The sequence below is a fragment of the Convolutriloba macropyga genome, chromosome 1 (assembly GCF_964194025.1).
Source record: "Convolutriloba macropyga chromosome 1, txConMacr16.3, whole genome shotgun sequence".
Classification (NCBI taxonomy): domain Eukaryota; kingdom Metazoa; phylum Xenacoelomorpha; order Acoela; family Convolutidae; genus Convolutriloba; species Convolutriloba macropyga.
In genome coordinates this window covers 8856630-8880849 of record NC_134468.1, presented here as the reverse complement: position 1 = coordinate 8880849, position 24220 = coordinate 8856630, and the positions used below count along the sequence as shown (strand labels likewise).

Genomic DNA, 24220 nt, shown 5'->3' with positions numbered 1-24220 from the left:
AGTCAGTGAATTCTTTCTCCAAAGGGTTGTGATTCTTCAGCTTACTGAAGAAACATTCATAGGGGGGTAGAAAAGGTGCGTCAAGTTTATTTGGAGAATCGAACCATTCATATGGGAAGAAACCTTTAGTCTCGCTTGTCTTGTAAGCTTTGAGGAATGAATCGAGAGATGTAGCTCCTCCAAGGAAATTCAGAATGTCAAGGAACTGCACGTCACCGAACTTGAAGGAAACAAAATGATTTGCCTTTTTGATAACTGTAGGTTGAATATCCCGTTCATGAATGAGATAAGGTAGAAGGTAGGATTTGACGAGATTCAAATCGTATTTTCCACTGTTGAATCCAAATACAGGTAATGTGCTGATATAACGCTCAAAGTGTTGTTGCAAGTCCAAAAGTTGATTTTTCTGCATTTGTAGGAACTGAGTAGACATATCAGCTTCCTCCTCCTCCTCAATACACTCATCTTCGAAATCAAATGCAGGATTTGTGCGACCTTTCCTTTCGTTCAATTTTTCAAAGATGGCTTTAATCGTCTATTGATTATCTCTTGAATTGATGCAAATTTTGTTTGCATTTCGGTTTTACTCTTGTTAGCCAACTCCTCAAGAGCTTCGACAAAAGAAACAATCAGGTTCTTAGGGTCTTTGTCGCATAGAAACACAGGTTCTTCAATCAAGTTGGAGGAAATGGAGACAGATATTGGCTCATGATTTCCAATCCAAGTAGTTGTATTTGTATCTTTTAACTCTTCAGTGGGAACGCAGATAGATTCAAAGTCAAAAATAGCCAAGTTTTTGAACAATTTTTGATCATCGTTGTAGGAAATTCCAAATGCATCGAATTTATCAAACAAATTTTCTCGCAGAGCATACACACTCTTTGGATAAATATGCTGTGCTCTGTCTTTGTAGGATTTTACATGACGGTTGAAATTACTTACATACTTTATAAATGTATCGCAACTGGGGCAACGAAATCGTTTAAAGAACGTGTTAATATCATCCACGTAGCATATATGGTTGTTGTATCGCAGTAAATTAATGTTCTTTTCGTACATTTCAACACTTCTTCTCGCAAGTTCTCCAACAAATTCTCTTTCTATATCAATATCATATATAAAGATGTTATGCTTTATCGCATTTTCAACAAACACGAGGTGATCGATTGATACTCCCCTGAAGGTGAGTGCATCATGTCCAGATTCATGAAGAAAAGCACTAAACAAATTTGCTGCATTCGTTTCCAACTCAGATGATCCGTACAAGTGAACAGCTATAGCTCTGAACAGGCAAAGATAATCTTTGTAGGTCTCGCCGTAACCATTCGAGACAAGACAGTTCACATCCGGTCGTCTAAGTAACTGTTCAGGAAGAACAGCATCGATACATCCCATTGGAATGTTTTTTAGGAGAGCGCAGAATATTGTTACGTTAGTAGTCAAAGCAAATCGCCACTTTGTATTTTCCCTCTCCTGTGCGCACGTCTCCACTAGATCCATTTTCTCTACTTTGTCTTGAAGAGAGACCAAGTCTCCTTTTGAGCAGAGCAAATGAGATTTTTCAAAGAAAGTGTTGTTCTCATGCGCATAAAAGTACCGATACTCATCTGTGTCCACATTGCGCAGGATAAAACCAAGAGCTAGATTCACTTTGGCAGCACAATTTAATTTTTCGAAAACTTCTGTTAATTTCTCGTTGATCTCATTGGGATCGAGCTTGGACAACTTGAAGTTAAACACTCGATGTCTCCCATTCTCCATTTCCGTATCGTCAAAGAAGTGCTGACAAGCACTTAGTTCCTGCTGCAATTAATCGTTGTTCTGGTCTAGCTCCTCTGATTCTAGGACTTCTTTGAGCTTTTCACTCGATTTGGTCCCAACTTTTGTCGAAGTTCCATGCTTTCTCCTCTTGTGTTGTTGAAGAGAATAAAAACTTGGGAACTCTTCCAAGCACACAGTACTAAGCTTAACATCTTTCGGGGCATGATGCTTGGCAAGGTGATAATTCAAGTCTTCCTTCTTCTGAGTATAGTGATTGGGACATTTGGGACATGATAAAGTCCCACTATCACAAGACTGTTTGTGTCTTGCCATATTTTTCTTCACCGCCATTTTTTCGCACTTTGTGCATTTCACTGGGAGATTTCTATCAAGAGCAGGCATTGTTATGTTAGTTCAAGATGAATTGGGTAAAATTCAGGTAAATTGCGGAGCAACTGAATCTGAAAAAACAGAAAGTATAATGATTTAAAGCTGCTATAGACTTTGAGCAACTCGATGATGACTCTTCACTTCCATATATGGAAATGACGTCATTTCTATTTTTAGATTCAGGCGTCATGTCAGAACATTCTAGAAGATTGATATAATTCCAATTGCGACAGTTCTGCATATAATTAACTAACTTTCAGTTTAAATGAATAAACTCATTCCGTGGTGATAAATTCGAAATTTACATTTTTTATCTCATTTTCTTCTCACTCTTATTTGTTAAACTTTACTTGAATTTTTCCATACAGATTATTTCCCCAAAGAAATTACAACAAAAAACTATTCTTTAAAAATTCACGATTGTTACCGTATTTTGTATAGAGGTAGTCCAAAATTGTGTATCTCAAATATTGATAAAATTTACTGTCTGAGATCAAATTTAGTTTTACTGAAAATAGAAACTAGTGAATGAATGTGCTTCCAACACAACAAGAGAGAGATCAAGAAAAAGTTTCCATCTATTATTGAAGAACAAGTTTACGTTGTACAACTTAATGTTGTTGTAATAGAACCGCCCAATCAGACTTCAGCTTTAGAAATCTAATTCAAGATAAACGATTTCATTTTATATATTGCTTTTTCTATTTTAATTTTCTTCTTTATTAACAGGGTTTTACTTGATACCGTATTCATTTGTGAAAAATGTTGATCAAACATCACTTACAACTTTTGGAAAAAATTTACAAAAGAAAGGAAGGAATCGCTGATGCTTACAGAGTAGACGAAATTGATGTTGACTCTTAATTCTTTTACAATTTTTTGGACGTTTTTACTCAAAACAACAGAATTATCCGATTTAGTAAAGGATTTGAATATGCAACCTTTTCTATAAAAAATTTCGACTATGATGACTACATAACAAAACAATCTTTCGATTTATCGACAGAACTACACATCAACAAGTATGAAATGCTTTTCATATTGAATTCTGTCCCAGAGATAAAGGAACAGTACAGAAATTTGTCTCAATCTAATTATATCCCAATTCCTGAACCGGTAACAATTACTTCATCTCTGCAGAGTGCGCTGTTCTTTCATTATTACAAGGACTACAATGCAGAGGGGGTAAGACTACGATTTGGAATACGACTCCCCAACATTTATATACAAAAATTTAGTTCCAAATTTGGAACATTTTCCGAGATCGATTTGAGATTTAACAAGATGGAGAGAATTTATCAAAGCTTGACTTTTTTGATCAATTACGTCAACTCATTTTCGTCTAACTTATCCATCTTTGGCTGTAAACTAGGATAACACGTGTAAAAAGTACCTTTTTTGGGCACTATTCAGTTTCGAGCTTACGTGTTTCGGATAGTAATGTTAGATTTTCTATGATTTGATTCCTTCTTTGGTAACTTTACAACTGAGGCATTTCCTTTTCTGGAAAATAACGTCACTTTTTCTGGTAAACTTTACCCTTTTTGGAAACTTTGTTCTCATTGGTTGGAGTTTAGTATAAATAGAGCTGAAAAATTCTCACGGCATCACTTGCTTTCTCTTCTCTAAAATCAACATCACCTCTGTCTCAACTACTATAAACTCTCATCTAATCTCACCTCATTGAGAAATCGAATTTACAGTGCAGAACAACAGCCTTCTCTACTCAGTTTCTTTCACAGAGGAGACTGCTCGGATCAGCATCAGAGACCTATCGAATGGGTTCTACGAGTCAATTCTAAACCTGCCTATCACAGTGTGGCACATTATTGAGCACCAGCGACAACAGTTTGACACATATCATCAGGGACAGGTTCCAATCACGGAGAATCAGCTTGGAACTCACGCAATGGGCCACGAAGTTGCTGTGATCAGTGGGCATCACTACCCTCACGTTAACGGAACAGATTTTCCCGACAACTACGTTGCTGGAAGCATTCAGTACTCATTTCCATGGGAGGAAGGACAGATTCCCAACAACTGGTTCAATACACCCGAGACAAGTCAAGTATCCAGTCCAGAGCAGCAAAGCAGCCTTCTCCAGATAGTGAGCAATGCTGGCAGCAGTCAACAAAGCGAATTGAGTGTCGATACTAGCACCACGTGGTCATTTAACGATCTGGAAAACTTCGATCCAGCTCAGTATTATGGTTCGACTGATGTCAACTACACCGTCAATGACAACCCCCTCCATAGAGGACGGAACAGCTCACAACCCCATTGTGCTGACTGATGAGGTTCCGGTAACCCCATCAGTGTTCGACCTACAGAGCCTCCAGCAATCGTTGAAAGAGTCCGTCCATTTGGCAATGAGATTCAAAACTTGCCAGATCACGTTGTGAGAACTCTTTTTGAACGAACCTGATATTGTAAATTTTATACTTGAATTACTTGTGGTGTATTTATACTTTTGTTTGAATTCATTTCTTTTTAAGTTGAACTTTTTCTTTACTACAAACACTATGCAAGCTATGTTGAAAAAAACACAGCAATTTTTTTTGTCAAAATTTTAGGAACACTTTGATAAAAATTCTGTTTAACAAAAACGGTCGTTTAAAAATTGATTTTTAAGAAAAAACTAAATTACTTTTTCGATTTTTAATAAAAATCTTTGTTTTAAAAATTGATATTTATTGAAACAAAACAAGTTCGAAAGTTGTCATTTTAAAATGTAAAGAAAATTTCTTTTATTTGCGCAAACTCATACCGTAAAAGGAAGAAAAATGAAATTTTTTTGCGTTTTTAAATGACAGTTTTTGAAAATTTTTTCGACATTTAAGAAAACTTTTTCAATTCAAAACTCGATATTAAACAGAAATTCTTGAAAAAGTTTTCGATTTTTAAGAGAAAAGTTTGAAAAATTTTTCGATATTTAATAAAAAAGTTGTTTGAATTTTCAATTTTTAAATTTTTGAAAAATTGATTTTTAACATAAGTTAATTTAAATTATAAAGGTAAATACAAATCACAAGCAAGAAATTATATACTTTATTTTCTAATTTCAAGATACAAAAGAGGATTATCAATTATGCCATGTCCATCTAACAAACAATCAACAATCTTTATAAGTTCACTCTCATACTCTGAATTTCTAAGGGAATGCACCCTATCTAGAAAAGATGATCCAAGGGTTTGAGTACTCGCATTTCTTTGCTCAGCGCGTAGAAGGTGACACTTGAACTTCTTTCTACTCAATCGTTTTTTGGAGATACTGGGCACTTTTTCCACGTACTTATTCTCCAAGTTGTGCTCTACCGCTCTGGTTAACTGAGTAAAGACCACTCCTGACTCTTCTATAATGGAACCAAAGAACTGATGTTTATAGAGTGTGTACAAGCAATCAACTGTTTGATAAACATAAGACAAATTTTCCATTTTCTCAAGTATCTCTTTCACTGAGGATGAAATGAGAATAATGTGGTAGTGACAGGTCTTTAATGGACAAAAGTTGTCATTATGAGTAGCAACGGAGTATTTTTTAGTGAGTAGATAAGGTTTATACTCCTTAACTGATACAGAAATGAATAATGTCTTGTCATTATAATCTCTGTAAAATTGAGGTAAAACCTGACACATTATTGCTGCCATTTCTATATCGGGATAACACTATAGAACCTATATATGGAAACAAGAATTACGGTAACGTAATTTCTATTTTTAGAGGTAACAAGTTCTGTTTCCATAAAAACTCATTTTCGAAAAGATACAGTTCAAGAAACAGAAGACTAAAAAAATTCGTTGTTATACTTGTTCAAAATATTTCAAGCACTATTTTTCTTTAATGCAACACAGACGAGCTAAACACCAGGATCCGTTTGAAATTCTGGTTAAAAAATTTGCGAACATCAAGATTTCTGAATAGATTACCCTATAAGGAAATAACGTCATTTAGCATACCTTTTATGGGTATACATGACGTCATTACCATAAAAGGAAATTTTAAGTTATTGAGAGGAATTGCGTACAAATACATCATTTATTTTCTCATTCACTCTAAGCTCAAGTTGTTGAAATGTCTCACTCTAAAGCATCACCTTTTCTTTCGAGTGCTCCTTCAATGTACACTCAATCCTCACCAAAACCAGGGACTGATTCGGTTCCTTTTTATATGGACTTTGGTTCCAATTCAAAAAGATTTGGGAGATTTACTATGTCCCAGATTTCAAGAAACGGACAACTTTATACTGAACCAACCTTCCAACTCTTTAGAAAAGACAACTCTGGGACTTTTGAAAAGTACCAGCAACTGCGAATTGGAGACTATGAGTTTAAGAAATTCTGCTTCCTCAAGGAGGATCTTCTCAATGGAGAACTGGAGATGAGAGGAAACCAACCCCAATTCGAAAAAACATAGGAATGAAACACGTGCTGGAACAGTGTCACAAAGTGAGAGAGCTTAGCATTGGACGAAATCGCAGACTCTATGTTACTTTCCTCCAATACATCAAGGACAACCCAGCTTCAACTTATGTACAAATTTGACTTTTTTGTCGAAAGGAGAACAACGAGTTCAAACAAGTGACTTATATCAGCTACACTCTGGATGAATTCAAGGAGTTGATACAAAATCTGAAGGACTTTTCTAATATTCAACAATGTACATTTCAATAAATGTGTAATTTTATAATGTATTTGTCTTTTTAATTCATACTATTTGAATCATTTTTCTTTTTTTCAAACTGAAAATGAGTTGGAATATTGGTTCCTCCAGAAATATTTTTCTGAGTCTAAGAAATAAATTTAAAGTATTCCACGTTAGACTTCACTACGAACTAAAAAAGTCTTCTTATACAGTTCTTGAAGCTCCAAATTTTCCCAAAATTGATAAACTTGACAGTGAGTCCAATTTTTCAGAACTAAAGTGGGTTATTCATAACCGATTACGACGCACTACTTTAATATATCAATCTGATAAACACGAAATTTTCATTTCACAACATCGTTGGAACGGAGTTCAATGGAGTTTTTTGACAAAAATTGAACTAAAAAAGGAGGAATACAAAAAATTATTGGAACATCTTCTTGACCTTCGTTCTTATGTAGAGACTTTCAAAAAGACCAGTATCACTTTGGATAAATAAAGAAAACAATTGATGGATATTGTCACACTTCTAAACATTTTTAATTGTTACAGTAGTATTTTTCCAATGTTTCCCAACAACGAAAAACGAAAAAACTGTTTCCTGGCTGCATGTAAAATTTGGGATCAAAACATTAATTTGGAGGAAATTGACCAAAACTTCCCCCGCGGAGGACTTATTGGATACGGTAATTCAATTCTGGACTTTTTCCTAGCAAGATCGAAAGTGTTTCGTTTACATGCAATTTTACACGATTCTGCTGAAGCGGTTAAAGCAACTACAAACCAAGGACCGGGTTATTGTTACATGTTACCTCAATTTCCGAGCTCATGTCTCTTGGGTCACATTACTGGTCTGTTCTTTTGTATCTTTATAAAAATTTGTCATCCACGTATTTTCAAAATGCTAGACTTGATCATTTTTTGAAAAAACATCCCAGAAGAAATAATGCCTCTCGTTGTACTAGATATTGAATGCTTAGAAGGAAAAACTATCAAAGAGCTGGGAATCTTTAAGGACGGAATTGTACTTGGATACAGTTTTCTCCCACCTAAAGACTACAAGCCGACTTTTCAAGCAAAATGGAATACAAAAAATATGCACGGTATAAATTGGAACCATGGAAAGCTTGATTATTCTGAGTTGGCTTTTATTATACATCAACATTGCTCACCAACAACAGAGTACTTTGCTAAAGGACTTAAAAAATGCGAAATTTTATCACCCTACTTGTGTAAGGATGTGGAAAATCTTGATGATCTTGGTTGTCCGAAGGCTTCCAAACTATTAGAAAACAAGGATGTTGAATGGAATTGCAGCAACTACCCCTATCGACACAAGAAGACTCTTCATTGTGCAGAAAAGAAGGCTTACGTTTATGGGATATGGACTTTAAATTTTTTTGATAATATTTAATGTTTGTATTTATGATTGTAATTTATCATTTTTATTTGTAATTTTTTTCCTCTGAAATTAGTATAAGAGAATGAGTTGGTCAAAAAATATCTACAAATACTGTGTTCCCATACTTTATTATTCTTTCATAGTCTTGCTCCTAACTTTGGTACTTTTTTCAATTTTGATGCTTTTTCTCACTGATTCATCTGAGGGAACAATAATTTGGTTGTGTGTTATGTTAAGTTCACTTATCTTTTTATTAATTTTTGGCATTTTTTTCGTTGTTTACGTTTCAATTCAGTTGCACAGTTCCTTTATCCCTAGGGAAGAAGATAGCGTATAAATGACTGATCACACTGATAAGGGGCTTCAATTAGGTAATTTTGTCTTTGATGACAATAATCAAGAACGTCAATCTTGGAAATGTTTTCGACAGGCGTCTAACCGGTCTTTAGTAGTTTTTTTTGTCCCAGTTATTTGTCATACTATTGATTTTACCTTGTTGTATCGTAAGAATTACATTAGCTGAGACTTGTGAGGAGACAACAGTTTGGATCGCCATTTTGTCGAGTACAGTTGATATTTTACCTTCTCCAAAATTATGAACAAAATAATTTCCACGAAGGAACGAGTTTATATTTCATTGGTTGGACCAAGTGGATCTGGGAAATCCCAACTCATCCATGATTGGTTAGTTTTTGGAACTTTTCAACCAGAATTTGACAAAATTTACTATTTTTATCAACACTATCAATCTCTTTACTGACTAATGTCAAAAAATATAATAAACATTGAGTTCGTTCAAGGTGTTGATTTTGAGTTGATACAAAATTTACCTAATAATGGAACAAAGTATTTACTTATTTTTGATGACTCTTGTGAAGAAATTTCTAGTTCTAAAGAATTTGTAAAAATAGCTACTGCTGGTAGACAAAGGTTTAAGTACAGTGTACATAAAGCACAATCTCTTTCATCAAAGCCGACTAGGAAGGGATATTGAACTACAGATCACCCATATTGTTTTATTCAAATCACCCAGAGACGTCTTACAAATAAACACGCTCAGTCAACAGTTGGGATTGGGATCTCAACTAAAAGACTGGTATACCACAGCAACTTCAGTTCCCTATGGTCATTTACTTATTGACTTGACTCCAAAAACAGTCGACTCTCTGAGATACTGTACTAACAGTGGTTCAACACCATCTTTATTTTTCGTACCTCAAAGCAAGCAACAGATTACATTTTTGAACGATGAGCACACAACATCTCTCTACTCTGATCGCGTTCCAGAAATATTCCCAGAGCTTCAAAATAACTTTTCTCAAAAATTGTCCCAAAGACTTTATCCAGTTTCTAAACGAGTGCATAGTAAACCTTCTAAGAGGAGAGCTAAGAGAAATTCAAAAACAAGAAGTTTTAAAGTTCAGAGAAGACATTCATCTTCTTATTTTAAAAAGAACAAGCCTCAGTAAAAGAAGACAGATTCTGAGTTCCAAAAAAGGCATCAGTCTTATATCAATTTTAACTCCGTCAATCATTAATTGTCTCTCTTGAAATGGATCAGTTTGTTTTGATTCCTCAACAACTTTATGATAAAAAAATCAGGTTATCACCTCAAAGATTGGACAAATATAACCAAAAACAGGATTCGGTTCCAAAAAATTTGGAATCTTTATAGAGAGGTTAACGCTAAAACAAAGTCTTCTAGCAACGAATCACTTATCAATGAAATTTTAAATTCACCTCGCATTAAACTATCCCTATCTGACTCCATTTTGTTAGACGGAAGAGATACAAACGTTGCATTTGTCGATTTTGTATACGCTCTGAAGAAGAAAAACGTTGAATGTCCCGATATTTATCACACAATTCTTGACGCAATCGGCATAAATCCACATAAAATTTTAAACAAAGATGCCAAAAGCAAAGAACGAGGAAGCTGGATCCCTTTCCAAATCTGAAAAAGCCAAGCTACAGAGGTTGTACAGGGAAGGAAAAGCCGCATATGGTTCAGTTCAAAACCTTCAGAAAGCCAGTGGGTTGTCAAAGAAGAAGGTTACTGATTTTTTATACAGAAAGAATTCTTACACTAAATTTAGACGAGCAATTCGACATTTCAAAAGATTACCTGCTTTTGCAAAACGTATCAATGAGATTTGGTGCCTTGATTTGGCTTTTATGGATAAATTGTCTGAATTTAATAACGGTGTGAAATACTTATTGATATGTGTTGACTCGTGATATGTGTGTACTTATTGATATGTGTTGTCTTTTCTCGCCTGGTCCGTGTTCAATCAATGAAGTCAAAATATGCCTCTGATGCTGTAGCTGCCTTTAAAAAAATGTTAAGGAAGAACACTAAACCTGATAGAGTTTGGGTTGATCAAGGTACTGAAATCGGGGGAGAATTCAAAAATTTTTGCACGAGTAGAGACATCAAAATCTACTCTACAAGAAGTGAAACAAAAGCTGCTGTAGCAGAAAGAGCAATTAGATCTTTAAAAAACATTATTTATCGCTACATGGAGGAAAACGGCGATAAATACGTTCACAAAATGGATAGTTTTGTTAACACTATGAATACAAGAGTTAACAGATCTATAGGTAAATCTCCCAAAAACGTTAAAAATTCAGATTTTTTGTCAATTTTTTACAAAAACCCTATTATTGAGTACAAAAAACCACGCTTTAAAATTGGAGACAAAGTTCGAATCTCCAAGTACGATATCCCATTTAGAAAAGGTTACAAGTCTCAATTCACAAGTGAAATTTTTGAACTTGTTAAAATTGCGGCTTTAAAACCACCAACCTATAACCTTCATGGAGAACAAGGTGATGAAATTTTAAGCAAATTTTATGAACAAGAGCTTGAAAAGTGCATCATTTAGATATGAATTCTTTTACTGTAGAGTTGGTTTCGAATGCTTCCTTTGATTGTTATCCAAATAATACATTAAGTTCTTTTACAAACTTTCTTCCGGAACAAATTAATCTCGAGGGAGAATGGGAGGTTGCAATTACAGAACTATCTTATCCTTCCTTGTACCAAAACATCACGGAAGGGAAATTTTTCTATCTAGATGAAGCAACACCGAATACAAAACCATCAGACTATTACACACTTGATCCAGGTCTATATCCTTCGATCTCTGATATTGTAAACGAAATGAACAAAAAAGTTCAGGAACGAGAAAAGTATGGAAAAACACCAATCAGATTACACGTTAACAAAATTACACAGCGAATTTCTTTGAGTCTTCCCAATGAGAATTCTTTACTTGTTATATTTAGTGCTGATCTTTGTCATGTCTTTGGATGTGAAGAAGCTGTTTATGGGATGGGTGTTTTCATGAGTGGTGCTGGTCCACATTTTCCCAAGTTCCCTTATGACATTGTACGAATACATACATTGATGATATATAGTGATATTGTTGAATACAACATTGTGGGTGATACAAAAGCTGCTCTTTTACGATGCATTCCTTTTATATCAAAGGTTAAGAATGGAGACATCATCTCAACTGGCCAATACATGAATTATCAAAATTTTCCAAACCTACAGTTTAAAAAAATTCTGAAAAATTCATTCCACAGCATAAAATTAGAGCTCCGAGACTCTTATGGTGAAAAAGTACCTTTCAACTCTGCTGGAGTAACTAGAGCAGTACTAATGTTTAGAAAAACTTCTGAAAATCATTTTTAGAAATAAGACTGTAAAAAATGGTTGCTGATAGTGATTTACCGTATTTTCGCGGATATGCCAGACAAAGGGGTAGGGGATTTGGAGCTTTAGCGCAAACAATTGGGAGGACAGCAATTCCGTTTTTGAGACGATATGTTGTCCCAGCAGCAAAAAGAGTGGGAGCTGATTTAATTGAAATGGCTGCTCCTGAAATTGGAAATGTTTTGACTGGGAAGAAAAAACTCAAATCTGTCGCTGCTGATGTTGGAAAGAAAACTTTACGTAAACAGCTAGGTGCAGGAAAAACAAGAAAACGTCGCATTATTCCTAGATCACCTCCAAAAATCAGTCGACGTCGTCGAACGAGAAAAGATATATTTGCTAATCTAAAATGAATTTTAGATCAACAAACGATTCCAATTTTCGATATGGACACTTTACAAACTCTTGATTGGAGATTTTTGACAAAATTCCTGTTTTGGAACCAATTGAGTCTTCTCATGTTCAAGAAGTTTATCATAGTACTTCACTGGATGAAAGCAGCATTGAATTTGAATTTGAAACAGATAGAAGCATCTATCTTGATATGAGAGATATCCACCTTCAAATTAAAGTTGGACTACAAAAGGGAAGATTGTTTGATGACTTTATGAAAAAAGATGAGCATGGAAAACCAGATATGGGTATGTCTTACACAGATGACGATTTACATTATCTAACTCATGTCAACAATATTTCACACTCACTCTTCTCCAACTGTGAAGTGTATCTGAACAATCAACAAGTGTACAACTCAAATGGTCTCTATGGACACAAGGCTTTAATTTCCAATGAATTTAATGCTTCAACGAGAAATAATGAAGGCATTTTGGCTTGTCATGGATACGAATTTGAAAAAGAACCTAGTGATTATGAGAAGAGCCCGTTTAAAGACCGAGAGGAAGAACTTCTGCTGAAAAATGGAAGCACTTACTACGGTAAATTAGCTATTGACCTGTTTCAATGTGAAAAGTTACTGCTTCCAAATACAAAAGTAAGATTGAAATTGATTGGTGCAAGACATAATTTTTACATGATTTCCTACAATCCTCACGTTTCCCTTAAGATTCTTGACTGTTCCTTATTTACACGACGCGTGGTTGTTAACGAAGTGTATCACCAGACTATCAAATACCAATTAACTCATCAACCTGCTTGTTACAACTTTATGGAAACCATTGCACGTACATTTATTATTCCCTCAGGACAGAACCAGTTTATTCAGGAAAATGTTTTTAACAATGCTCCAATCAGAAGAGTAGCTATTGCGATGAACACCAATTCGGCATTCACAGGACATTTTCAAGAAAATCCTTTCCATTATCAGAAATTTGGTTTGCGAGAACATAGAATTGTTCGCGGAGGTAGAGCTATTGTATCGCTTGATACAACTAATGACTGTAGAGCATACGTAACAACAATGAAAGCAATGAATTTTAACGAGGAAATTCCTGCGTTACCGAATCATCAGTTTCAGAACCACTACATACTTGTATTCGATCTCACTTCACTTCAAGATGCTGGCGAAAATGTTCATTATCCTGAACTCAGTGGTGAAAGTATTCGATTGGAAATGTTTTTTGATCGTTCACTAAGAAACGTAACAGAAATCATTGTTCTGGGAGAAAGGATGTCCACTGTCAAAATTGATCAGTTTGGGACTGTTGCTTAAAATGTCTAATAATTTTTCATCATTTTTTCAATTTTATGTACTTTGTTGGAACACTTGTAGGCTTAACCTCTCTATTTAGCTGTTGTTCTCTACATCAATTGTTAATTAACTAATGGATGTGAACTGGGGTAGACTAACTTCAAATATATATATTTATATTCCTTTGCTAATTTTCCTTGGACTTTTTATAATTATTGTTTTGTTTCATCCCAGCACCCAGAACGAAACGGATGACAAAATCACAAAACCCAAAGATTGTTGCTTCTCTCAACAGAACGAAAGTTTTCAACTTGATTGCTCTGTCAGCAATCCTTGTACAAACGGAGCTTGTGAGATAAAGAAAAGAAAACTTATTTGTTATGGATAACACCTCACTTCGTGACATTATTGAACGTATTCCAGAGCTTAAATTCCGGTATATTGGATCCTTTCCAGCAGATTGTGTCCCAAATTTGCCCAAACTTACTTTTGCAATCATCAACACTTCCCCAAGCAGTGAAGCTGGTGAACATTGGATAATGATTGGTCGCCTCAATAGGAACTATTACTATGCGGATTCTCTAGCACGATCAATCACACATTACAAATTTTTGAATAAAAAGTATCAGAAAATGATACACAGACCACTCCAGAAAATGGAAAAATTGCGTGGGTTCTACACTTTTTATGCTGCTTTTCATCTATTTAAATTTTTACAAACAAACTTGAACAATGTTCATGATGTGCATGTACTAAATTTTATTAGTAATTATATGTAAATTTGATTACTGGGGTATACACTAAGCTGGTGCCCAATAAAGTCGACATTAGTTTTTAACAATTGTACCTTTTACTCAGTTAGCTACGCAAGTTTTTCCTTTTTGTCGACTTTATTAACCCACTCGGCTAAATGTACCTCGGTTTTCACTTATTTTAATAGCAATTTATACCAATTTAATGTAAATGTTCGAGTGATTTTGTATTTTGATGTGCATAATTTATACTGTGTCTGTTATCTATAACTTTTTCAATTCAATTTTTTTCAAAAAAGCTGTCATTTTTAACCAATCAGAAGAGAGTAATTAGAAATTATTGAAAAAACGACGTAAAAATGTACAAAAATCTCAACAATTTTTCAAAAAATACCCCTAATCTTAATATATGTGAGCGGATTTTAATAATCTTAAAACATGTCGACCGCTATAACTAATCTTAATACATGTCGACCGCTATAACTAATCTTAATACATGTCGACCGCCATAACTAATCTTAATACATGTCGACCGCTATAACTAATCTTAATACATGTCGACCGCCATAACTAATCTTAATACATGTCGACTGCTATAACTAATCTTAATACATGTCTACCGCTATAACTAATCTTAATACATGTCGACCGCTATAACTAATCTTAATACATGTCAACCGCTATAACTAATCTTAATACATGTCGACCGCTATAACTAATCTTAATACATGTCGACCGCCATAACTAATCTTAATACATGTCGACTGCTATAACTAATCTTAATACATGTCTACCGCTATAACTAATCTTAATACATGTCGTCCGCTATAACTAATCTTAATACATGGCGGCTATACCCAATCTTATTACATGGCGGCTATACCTAATCTTAATACATGGCGGCTATACCCAATCTTAATACATGGAGATTCTATTCCTAATCTTAATACATGCAACCTATACCTAATATTAATACATTAAGACCGCTATACCTAATCTTAAAACATGCAAATCCTAAAAAGGGGGTGAGGACCCCATTTCTTGGAAAAAGCCGCTATAACCAATCTTAATACATGGGGTCCTCACCCCCCCCCCCCCCCCGGGGACTATCACTCACTCTATTACTACTAAAAAGACCAAAATGTTTACAATAATTGCTCCAATCTTCGCTTGATAGCAATTAATCAGAGCACTCATTGAATTTTTTTTATGGTCGATGAAGTCCATTGAATAATTTCCACCTTTCTCTTTGAAAAACCTCATATCATAACAAATAACAGAATTGAAATAGCACGCAAGGCCCACTTAATAGGACGGCTAGCCTTAATTAGGGGCAGAGAGAAGCGGAGGGAGGATGGGGGACAGTGTCAAATTTCGAGAGGGAATTAGGCTTCCGAACCTACCAAAATTGTCCTTTAACATAAACCGAATAACGCCGGGCAAGTTGCTCTCGAAGGACAGGCAGGGCCACGTTAATTCAAAAGTACCTGCAGCCTAGATAAATTTTTAAGGGTGCAAAAAGGAAGGGTTAGAATCCACGACCAAAGGCGTGCTAGACTGATGTATTAACCACTTGGCTATCAGGTCCTTACAATTGCTTTTCTTTTAGCAACAGACCAGATTTCTAATTAAGAGCACTTTGGAACCCGCAAAACAGTCACTCGAGATGTGAAATCGAAAGAATTTTCTATAGAGCAAAAGCGCAAAAAACATTAAAAAAGACAAGTCTACAATAATTGCTTCAAACTAGCATTAATAACACACCTCTTCAGCAGTTTCTCTAGACGATACATTAGAATATCAAAGCTCTGATACAGCCGCACAGAAGCTTAATGCCCCGGCCTTCATCAGTTCAATAGCCCTGAAAAATAGCAATAACAACCAGGAAAATCAATTGAGGCCAATTTCTAAGCTGCTAAAGAATGGCTGTTCTGATAGGCACACCACTTTAAAAATTCGACTTTTGTTTTCCACCATCGAAGACGCCAACTGTCATAATGCGCATGAACAACCTGGCCCTGACCGTGGCTGGTTTAATACAGGACACCTTCGGACATTTTCAAAGAGCAAAAAAATAATGAAAATTGAAGAGGTACAAAACTTTGATCGAATAGCAAGGACTATGCATGCCTAGGCTACAGCACTTAAAACCGTTAAACAAGTTCAGCATAAAGAACATAGGCGACTAACGTCGGGCGAATTGCACTCAAACGACCGGCGAGCGGTTGGCTTCGTCAGTAGTTAGGCACGGTTGTGAGGCTAGCTGTAGCTTAATTGTAGGGACGTAAGTGCGCGCAGCGGGGGGTGGGGGGGGGGGTGGACCGGGGGGCTGATGGGGGTGGCAACAGTTGGGGTGGTCAACAGTAAGGGGGTCAATCTCTAAGAACCGCCCTTCGTACCATTCGTATAAGTCTCCAAAACAGATTCTGTGAATGTCATACTTGAAGACTAGTGAAACCATTCCACTACCACTAGAAACTAAGCAGTAACCTATTATCGAACCCTAGAGGACGTTCCTTGACACCTAGGGCTGAATGAACTCAAGAAATGACAATTATTTTAAAAGAAAACTTAATGTGAAAATTTGTATAAAATTGCGTGTTTTTAGCGATCGGTGGTTCGTCAGTAGCCACGAGGGGGGGGGGGGGGGGGGGGGGGCAGCACTGGGGGTGTCTTCAACCTCTAAGAACCGCCCTTCACACAATAAGTATAAGTCTCCCAAACAGTTCGAGCTGAAAGGCTCTAAGAGCACTTAATGCGCGCTGGGCGCTACCTGTTTGTCCCATTTTTGAGGACGAAAATTCAAATGCGTCAGACAAAAAATTGGTCTAGCGAAAAATCGCAAAAAGACCGACAGGACTAATATAATCGCTACAAACTTCGTTTGAGAGCAATTACAAACGGAACCAATTTTGAGTGCATCAAAGGTTTACCATCCTTTCGTCCTTTGGAATTATAGATCCACTTTGCTGCTCATGTGTGACAGAGGCCACAAGGTTTACTACTCAAAAAAAGGGCAAACGAGTATGAAAGCACTGCAGAATGTGCGAGTCACCGTATTGGTGGCAGAAGTGTAGTTAAGCAAGACTTGAACAATAAACCTATTCTATATGCCTTGCAAAAGAAGCATAGAATTGGCTAAAACTGAGGGAGTTTAGAGCCACCCTTTACATCATGAATTCATGTCTCCTCAAAATTTTCGATGAATTGCATACTTAGACTAGTCACTAGGCACAAAGATAACCATCACTCATTTGCCGACTGATTAAATGAAACTTGCAATGGCGCCCAACTGAATCATTGTCATCGCACTTTACAAAGTGAAACCTTCGCAAAGAGAAGTACAATATCTGATAACTATGATTGCTCAGTTATCAAAACTAAGGAACTTTTCGCTCGCAATGGACTTTCTTTAAATTAGCAATTCTAAAAGTCCAAAACTAAGAAGACCTTTATTTCACTTTTAGTTAGCAAACGCAAGAACATTTACCAGGAGTGCTTCTGGTAAATATTATTTTGTTTGATTAGAGCTGCCTTAAAATCATAACAGATTCATAAAAAATATTACGAGAGTCAGAAGTTGAAGTATGAACCGAGAAAAATTGCAGACAAGTACACCTTCTGTCTTTCAGTATTGTGTCGCACTGGAACAGCTAGTCCAACGCATATGAAAGCACTGCGCGAATGAAAGTCAATCAGTTGCAGACAGGAACAACAATGCACACCTTGTCACATGATAGCTTGCATCAGGCAAAACGTCAAAATCATAGAAGGAGCGGCCATCCTTTCAAACTACTAACCAAGTACTTCGAATTGAAATCCACATTCGCCAATCTTATCCCATTTCTCTTTGACTTTCTACCTTCCAAAATGTAAATGTTTCTAAGCGCCGCGTAATACATCTGTAAACGAACGGGGACGAAGCCCTATTGACGACTATATGCCTTTTATTTTTGTATTCAAAAAGCTGACTTCCAATTTGCTCATTTTCAGGGCCAGCAAAATTTCCCATCAAATCGCTTACAAGGCGATTTTCACACATTTATGTCGGCCGGAGATCAATTTTTTAATGACTAATGAATTCCAAAAATACTGTTTTAGAGCACAAAAGATGGGGGTCACCGTATTGGTAGAGATATGCAAAAAAAGTTTATCGTCGCAATACTTGATATATTCCGCAAAATATCAAACTAAACCACTGCTCAATACTGTCGTAACTTCAGAAACTTGAAGCGCGAAAAAAAAAATTTTTGGTCACGTACTTCAATTTTTTTTCAATTTCACAGAATTTTCAATCAAACTAAAAGCAACATTCCCAATTATTATGTTCACATATTTATAAGATCAGACAAAAACAATCTTCAAAAACTGGTTTTAGATGTTTCCAAGGTGAAAAAGTGAAAACTACAACTTTAATCATTAGCTTTCTTCACTCTCAGTGTTCTCACACTAAATATACACACTCAACTTTTTTTTTCTTATCATGTCTACATAGCTATGGAGTTTATTGTGCTCATACACAAACGGCTATCACCATTTCCCACCAAAAAAGGTAAAAAAACATCTTTTATAATTTATTAATTCTGATCATTTAGCGAAGAATTATTAAAAGCTTGCAATTTTTTTACAACATTCAAGAATTTTTCAATTCATTCTTAAGACTGTCAGGTTAAAACATATAATACCTTTTACTTTGGATACTCTTGAAGTAAAAAATGCGACAATAAATGGTAATCTGTAACCGGTTTCCGATTTAAAAATTACAAAATAATATTCGCAACTTTTATAAAAATTTATCAGTAAAATTGTTAAAATCCAGAACATAACCGCCTAACGTCGGGCGAATTGCTCTCAAACGACCAGCGAGCGGTTAGTAGCATCGGGGGGCTTCACGGCCTGAACGATGTGCAGGGGGTGTTAATCAGGGTGGGGTGAGTGAGTGAGGGGGCTGTGGGGGAGGGGGGTCAACCTCTAAGAACCACCCTTCACACCATAAGTATAAGTCTCCAAAACAGATTCTGTGAATGTCATGCTTGAAGACTAGTGAAACCATTCCAGCAGAACTAGAAACTAAGCAGTAACCTATTATCAAACCCTAGAGGACGTTCCTTGACACCTAGGGGTGAATGAACAAAAAATGACAATTATTTTAAAATCTTGAAAATGTGAAAATTTGTATAAAATTGCGTGTTTTTAGCGATCGGTTGTTCGTCAGTAGCCACGGGGGGCACCGTTGGGGGGGGGGGGCTTATGAAGAAGGAGGGGGTGGGCAACAGTGGGTTGGTGGTGGCAACAGCGAGTTGGGGGGGGGGTGGAGGCAATAATGGGGGGGTCAGCACTGGGGGTATCTTCAACCTCTAAGAACCGCCCTTCACACCATAAGTATAAGTCTCCCAAACAGTTCAAGCTGAAAGGATCTAAGAGCACTTAATGCACGCTGGGCGCTACCTGTTTGTCCCATTTTTGAGGACGAAAAGTCAAATGCGTCAGACGAAAAATTGGTCTAGCGAAAAATCGCATAAAAAGACCGACAGTACTAATATAATCGCTACAAACTTCGTTTAAGAGCAATTAAAAACGGAAACAATTTTGAGTGCATCAAAGGTTTACCATCCTTTCGTCCTTTGGAATTATACTTTGCTGCTCATGTGTGACAGAGGCCACAAGGTTTACTACTCAAAAAAAGGGCAAACGAGTATGAAAGCACTGCAGAATGTGCGAGTCACCGTATTGGTGGCAGAAGTGTAGTTAAGCAAGACTTGAACAATAAACCTATTCTATATGCCTTGCAAAAGAAGCATAGAACTGGCTAAAACTGAGGGAGTTTAGAACCACCCTTTACATCATGAATTAGTAGTTAGCTACGGTTTAGTGAGGCCAACTTTCGCTTAATTGAAGAGGTATGAGCAGAGCGAAGGGGTGGGGTCAACCTCTAAAAACCGTCCTTCACATCATAAGTCTCCAAAACAGTTTCTGTGAATCGATTACTTTGAGACTAGTGAGCTGAAGGGCTCTAAGAGCACTTAATGCCCTCTGGGCGCTACCTGTATCCCGTTTTTGAGGACGAAAAGTCAAGTGGGTCAGACCAAAAAATCGGTCAAGCGAAAAATTGCATAAAAAGACCAATAGGACTAATAAAATTGCTACAAGGATGGTTTGAGAGCAATTTAAAAAAATCACCACCAGACACACTTTTCGGCCGCACATTCTGTGTTTGTCCTATATCCAGTTGTGGCTTCTCTGCTTTAATTACAATGTTCTTTCTTGAGGATTAATTCTAGATTTTCTATATTTTCTATAATTCTAGATTTTCAAATGAAGAACCGCCCTTCACACAATGGATTTTTCTCTTCAACACATTGGATGAATCGCATATTTAGAGACCAGTAAGGCGTAACGCTCTAAGAGAACTCCTCGACGACTTATTGCCCTCTGTTTTAGAGCACAAAAGATGGGGGTCAGCTTATTCGTAGAGATATGCAAAAAAAAGTTTATCATCGCAATACTTGATATATTCCCCAAAATATCAAACTAAACCACTGCTCAATACTGTCGTAACTTTTGAAACTTGAAGCGCAAAAAAAATCTCGGTCACGTTTTTCAATTTTTCTTTAATTTCACTGAATTTTCAATTTTCAATCAAATTAAAAGCAACAGGATGAATCGCATATTTAGATACCAGTAAGGCGTAACGCTCTAAGAGAACTCCTCAGCGACTTATAAGCCCTCCGGACTTAACCAGTTTATCCCGTTTTTGAGGACAAAGTAAAAAGCCTAGGGCGAAAAATTGGTCAAGCGAAAAATTGCATAAAAAGACCACAGCACTAATATAATTGCTACAAACTTCGTCTGAGAGCAATTAAAATATTTCAAAAAGGCATCCGTTGCTGAAATACGCGAACAATGTCCACTTTCGACAACGGATCTAATTGAAACATCAACAATTTCTCATTGCCGTTCGCCAGTTAATTCTTTTCGTCAATTTACTGAACAATAAGCTTACAATAGAGCTGCCAAGACTGTTTCATTGACTCGTGGCAAATGTCACTTGGATACGATTGTTATTGTTCACTAACCTAACCTCCAGTTGTGAAAAGCCTGTAGCAAGAATGAAGATTGATCTCTTTGAATTCTCGACAGTATCCTGGTTCTCATAAACAAATGGGATCGATATGTCGAAACCATGTCTAAACGAGCTTGCAAGATGCGCAGTTGATGCTACGATCGCAAATCCAAATCTGTTGTTCCCATTTTGATCTTTCAATTTGATATACCCATCGGCAGCTCTTGGTAGTTGATTAATCACAATAGCGTTTTCTGACAACTGGTAACTTTTATCTGTGAGCCTGTAACAAACAAGACATTCTAGTCAATAAAAAACACGCAATTTTAACGATAATGACCCTCCCCTCGCGACCCGTTTGTATTTCTTTTTAATAGTAATATCGCATAATTAATAAGAAGCTTGGCGAAGTTAGAAACATCAAAATATTTGGATCTTTTCCGTTTGTGCCCCCCCCCCCCCCACCAGCTTAGTGGGTGCATATTATTTGCAACCCCCAGACGCACGTGCAATATTTTTACATAATGATTTACTATGTAATGACACGTGCTCTGTCACTGGGGGGAGCATAACGTACTGGGGGGCACAAACGGAAAAGATCCAAATATTTTAATTAAAATACTAGAAAATAACCTGTTTAAATCGGTGAAGTCGTTAGAAGGTAAATGCAGGCAGGAACAGTTTCTCAGAGGTGCTCTCAGATTTTCATATCTCGATAATGCAACCTTTACATCATTAAACAAATCTGTGCCATAAAATTTGTATTTTCTTTCATGACCAGTCTCATAAGGGGATCGTGTACCACTTTCGTGAAATATTGAACTTATGCAGCACTCGGTTTTAAAGCACATGTCAAAAGTACAATTGCGCTTTGACTTATCCTCAGTATTAGCCTTGTGTAGAAGTGATTGTTCCACTGTTTGAGGCTGTGCATGATTTTCATTAGATTGCGTTGAACTGTCGGCTTTCTCTGAATCCAAGTACAAGGCAGCAAAATAAAAGAGCAGTAAATTCAAGAGACAAACAGACGCTATTGAAATGCAAAGCAACCATAACACATGCTTCATTATCCACAACCTAAATTTCATAACATGACAACCTTAAACGAATCCAACAAAATGTATGAAAGAGATGCTTCAGTAAAAGAGGTAGCCAGTCAAATCAGGGGCGGGGCGTCTACTCCTGAGAAAACTTTACCACTGATATAAACTATGCTCCGATTTAAAAAACTAAATTAAGAAATGCCCCTCCCAAAAACTGGGTAAATTTTGGCTGATCCGGGGCCCTCGCAGCACTAAGTCTTCATAACTCATTTCGTTTTTTTTTGCAACAAGTAAATTAAAATTATAACCATACGGTTAAATACACCTGAAACAAAAAATATTTCAAATCATTCAAACAAAATAATATAATAAACATCATCAAATTTCTTAAATAATCACACTATAAAATTTTATAATGTGATTCTTTAAGAAATTTTTTGATGTTTATTATATTATTTTGTTTGAATGATTTGAAATATTTTTTGTTTCAGGTATATTTAACAGTATGGTTATAATTTTAATTTACTTGTTGCAAAAAAAGATTCCTGCGGTCATGTCCTGATTGCAATATGGACAAGTATTCAAAGCAGCAAATTCAAGTTCGTGGTGTTAAGGAAAGTATGAAGAGAGGGACGTCACATATAATGTGCACGAGCGGCTGCTATATGATCTCTTTGTGTAATATTTTCGTTTTGGATCTTTTCCGATTGTGCCCCCCATCAGCTTAGTGATTAAATATTATTTGCACCCCAAGACGCGCGTGCCAAGACTCCCTCCGATTTTTACCCGCTTCACTTTTTTACTCCATTTAATGCAACAAGACGACCCTTTCAAAGTGAATTGGCTATGGGCAAAAATCAACGAGGTTATATTGATACAACGAAATACCGATTTTATTCGAAATGAGACCGCAAGATTGTTATTCAAGCCACAGGTAAAGTCTAATCGTGTACGAAGGAACGATGGCACTGCCTGAGCAACCATTGATGGCGTTGGACTATTTGGCGCAGAAGTTCTAAAGACAGGTATTGAAGGAAGTTGTGAATTTTTAGGATTTTTTGGATAATGCAAAGATAAATCAAAAGCAAACGCAGAAAACATCGAGCGAATGAATGAATACACAATGGCAGTATCAGACTATATCAAACAAATGGCAAAATAGCATACGAAACGAACGAAAACTTAATTCGCGTTACAAAAGTGTTGGTGCATAGAAAAACTGATGGCCGAAAATCAGAAAAATAAATGAAAAACTATTGAGGAAATATCTCAAAACATAGAACGTAATCTTCATATTCTAAATGATTGCACGCAAACCTTAAACCCTAATCAACAACTAAATTTTAATCTTGACATCATAGCTTCACTTCCTAATTTTGTTTATGCTAAGGTGAAAGGCTACAAAGCCGTGCTTTATGCCTTCGAAACAATCTTTTGTTTGATTTCGATGCCCACATTGTTCGCGGGATGCCCACAATTTTCGATGTCCACGGGAATTATTGTCCGCTGTCCTGAACTCAGAATTTAAAAGCTCAAAACTTCACTCATTCTTATTGTAGTAAACTTTTGTGGAAATATATTACTGCATATCTTGTCCATGTTTCTTTACCACCAATTGAAAGTTTTTGGTGACCTTAAAGCAAATTTCTAAAAAAAAGCATGGCGACTTTCAATTAAAACTTATGTTCAGTAACAACCTGCATAAAATTGACCAATTGCTGAACGAATGGAAAGACAAGAAAGAGATACAGACTTGAAATAGCGAAGAAACACTGAAAAAATAGTTAGTCAGAGACGC

The 24220-nt window shown here is 36.2% G+C and overlaps 1 protein-coding gene across 2 annotated transcripts in view; it reads right to left on the bottom strand.

The window, feature by feature from the left end:
- Positions 1–22517, bottom strand: part of LOC142334771 (exostosin-2-like) — a 43029-nt gene extending 20512 nt beyond the window's left edge. The window contains exons 1-2 of one of the 2 annotated variants that reach the window (XM_075383063.1): positions 22013–22517; positions 21398–21662 (exon numbers count right to left, since the gene is read on the bottom strand). In XM_075383063.1, coding sequence (XP_075239178.1) covers positions 21398–21662; positions 22013–22467 — 720 coding nt within the window. In that variant the 5' untranslated portion in view covers positions 22468–22517. Of the gene's footprint in view, positions 1–21392; positions 21663–22012 lie in introns of those variants that run through there. The other variant, XM_075383072.1, reaches the window with a different exon arrangement.
- Between the last annotated feature and the right edge of the window lie 1703 nt (positions 22518–24220).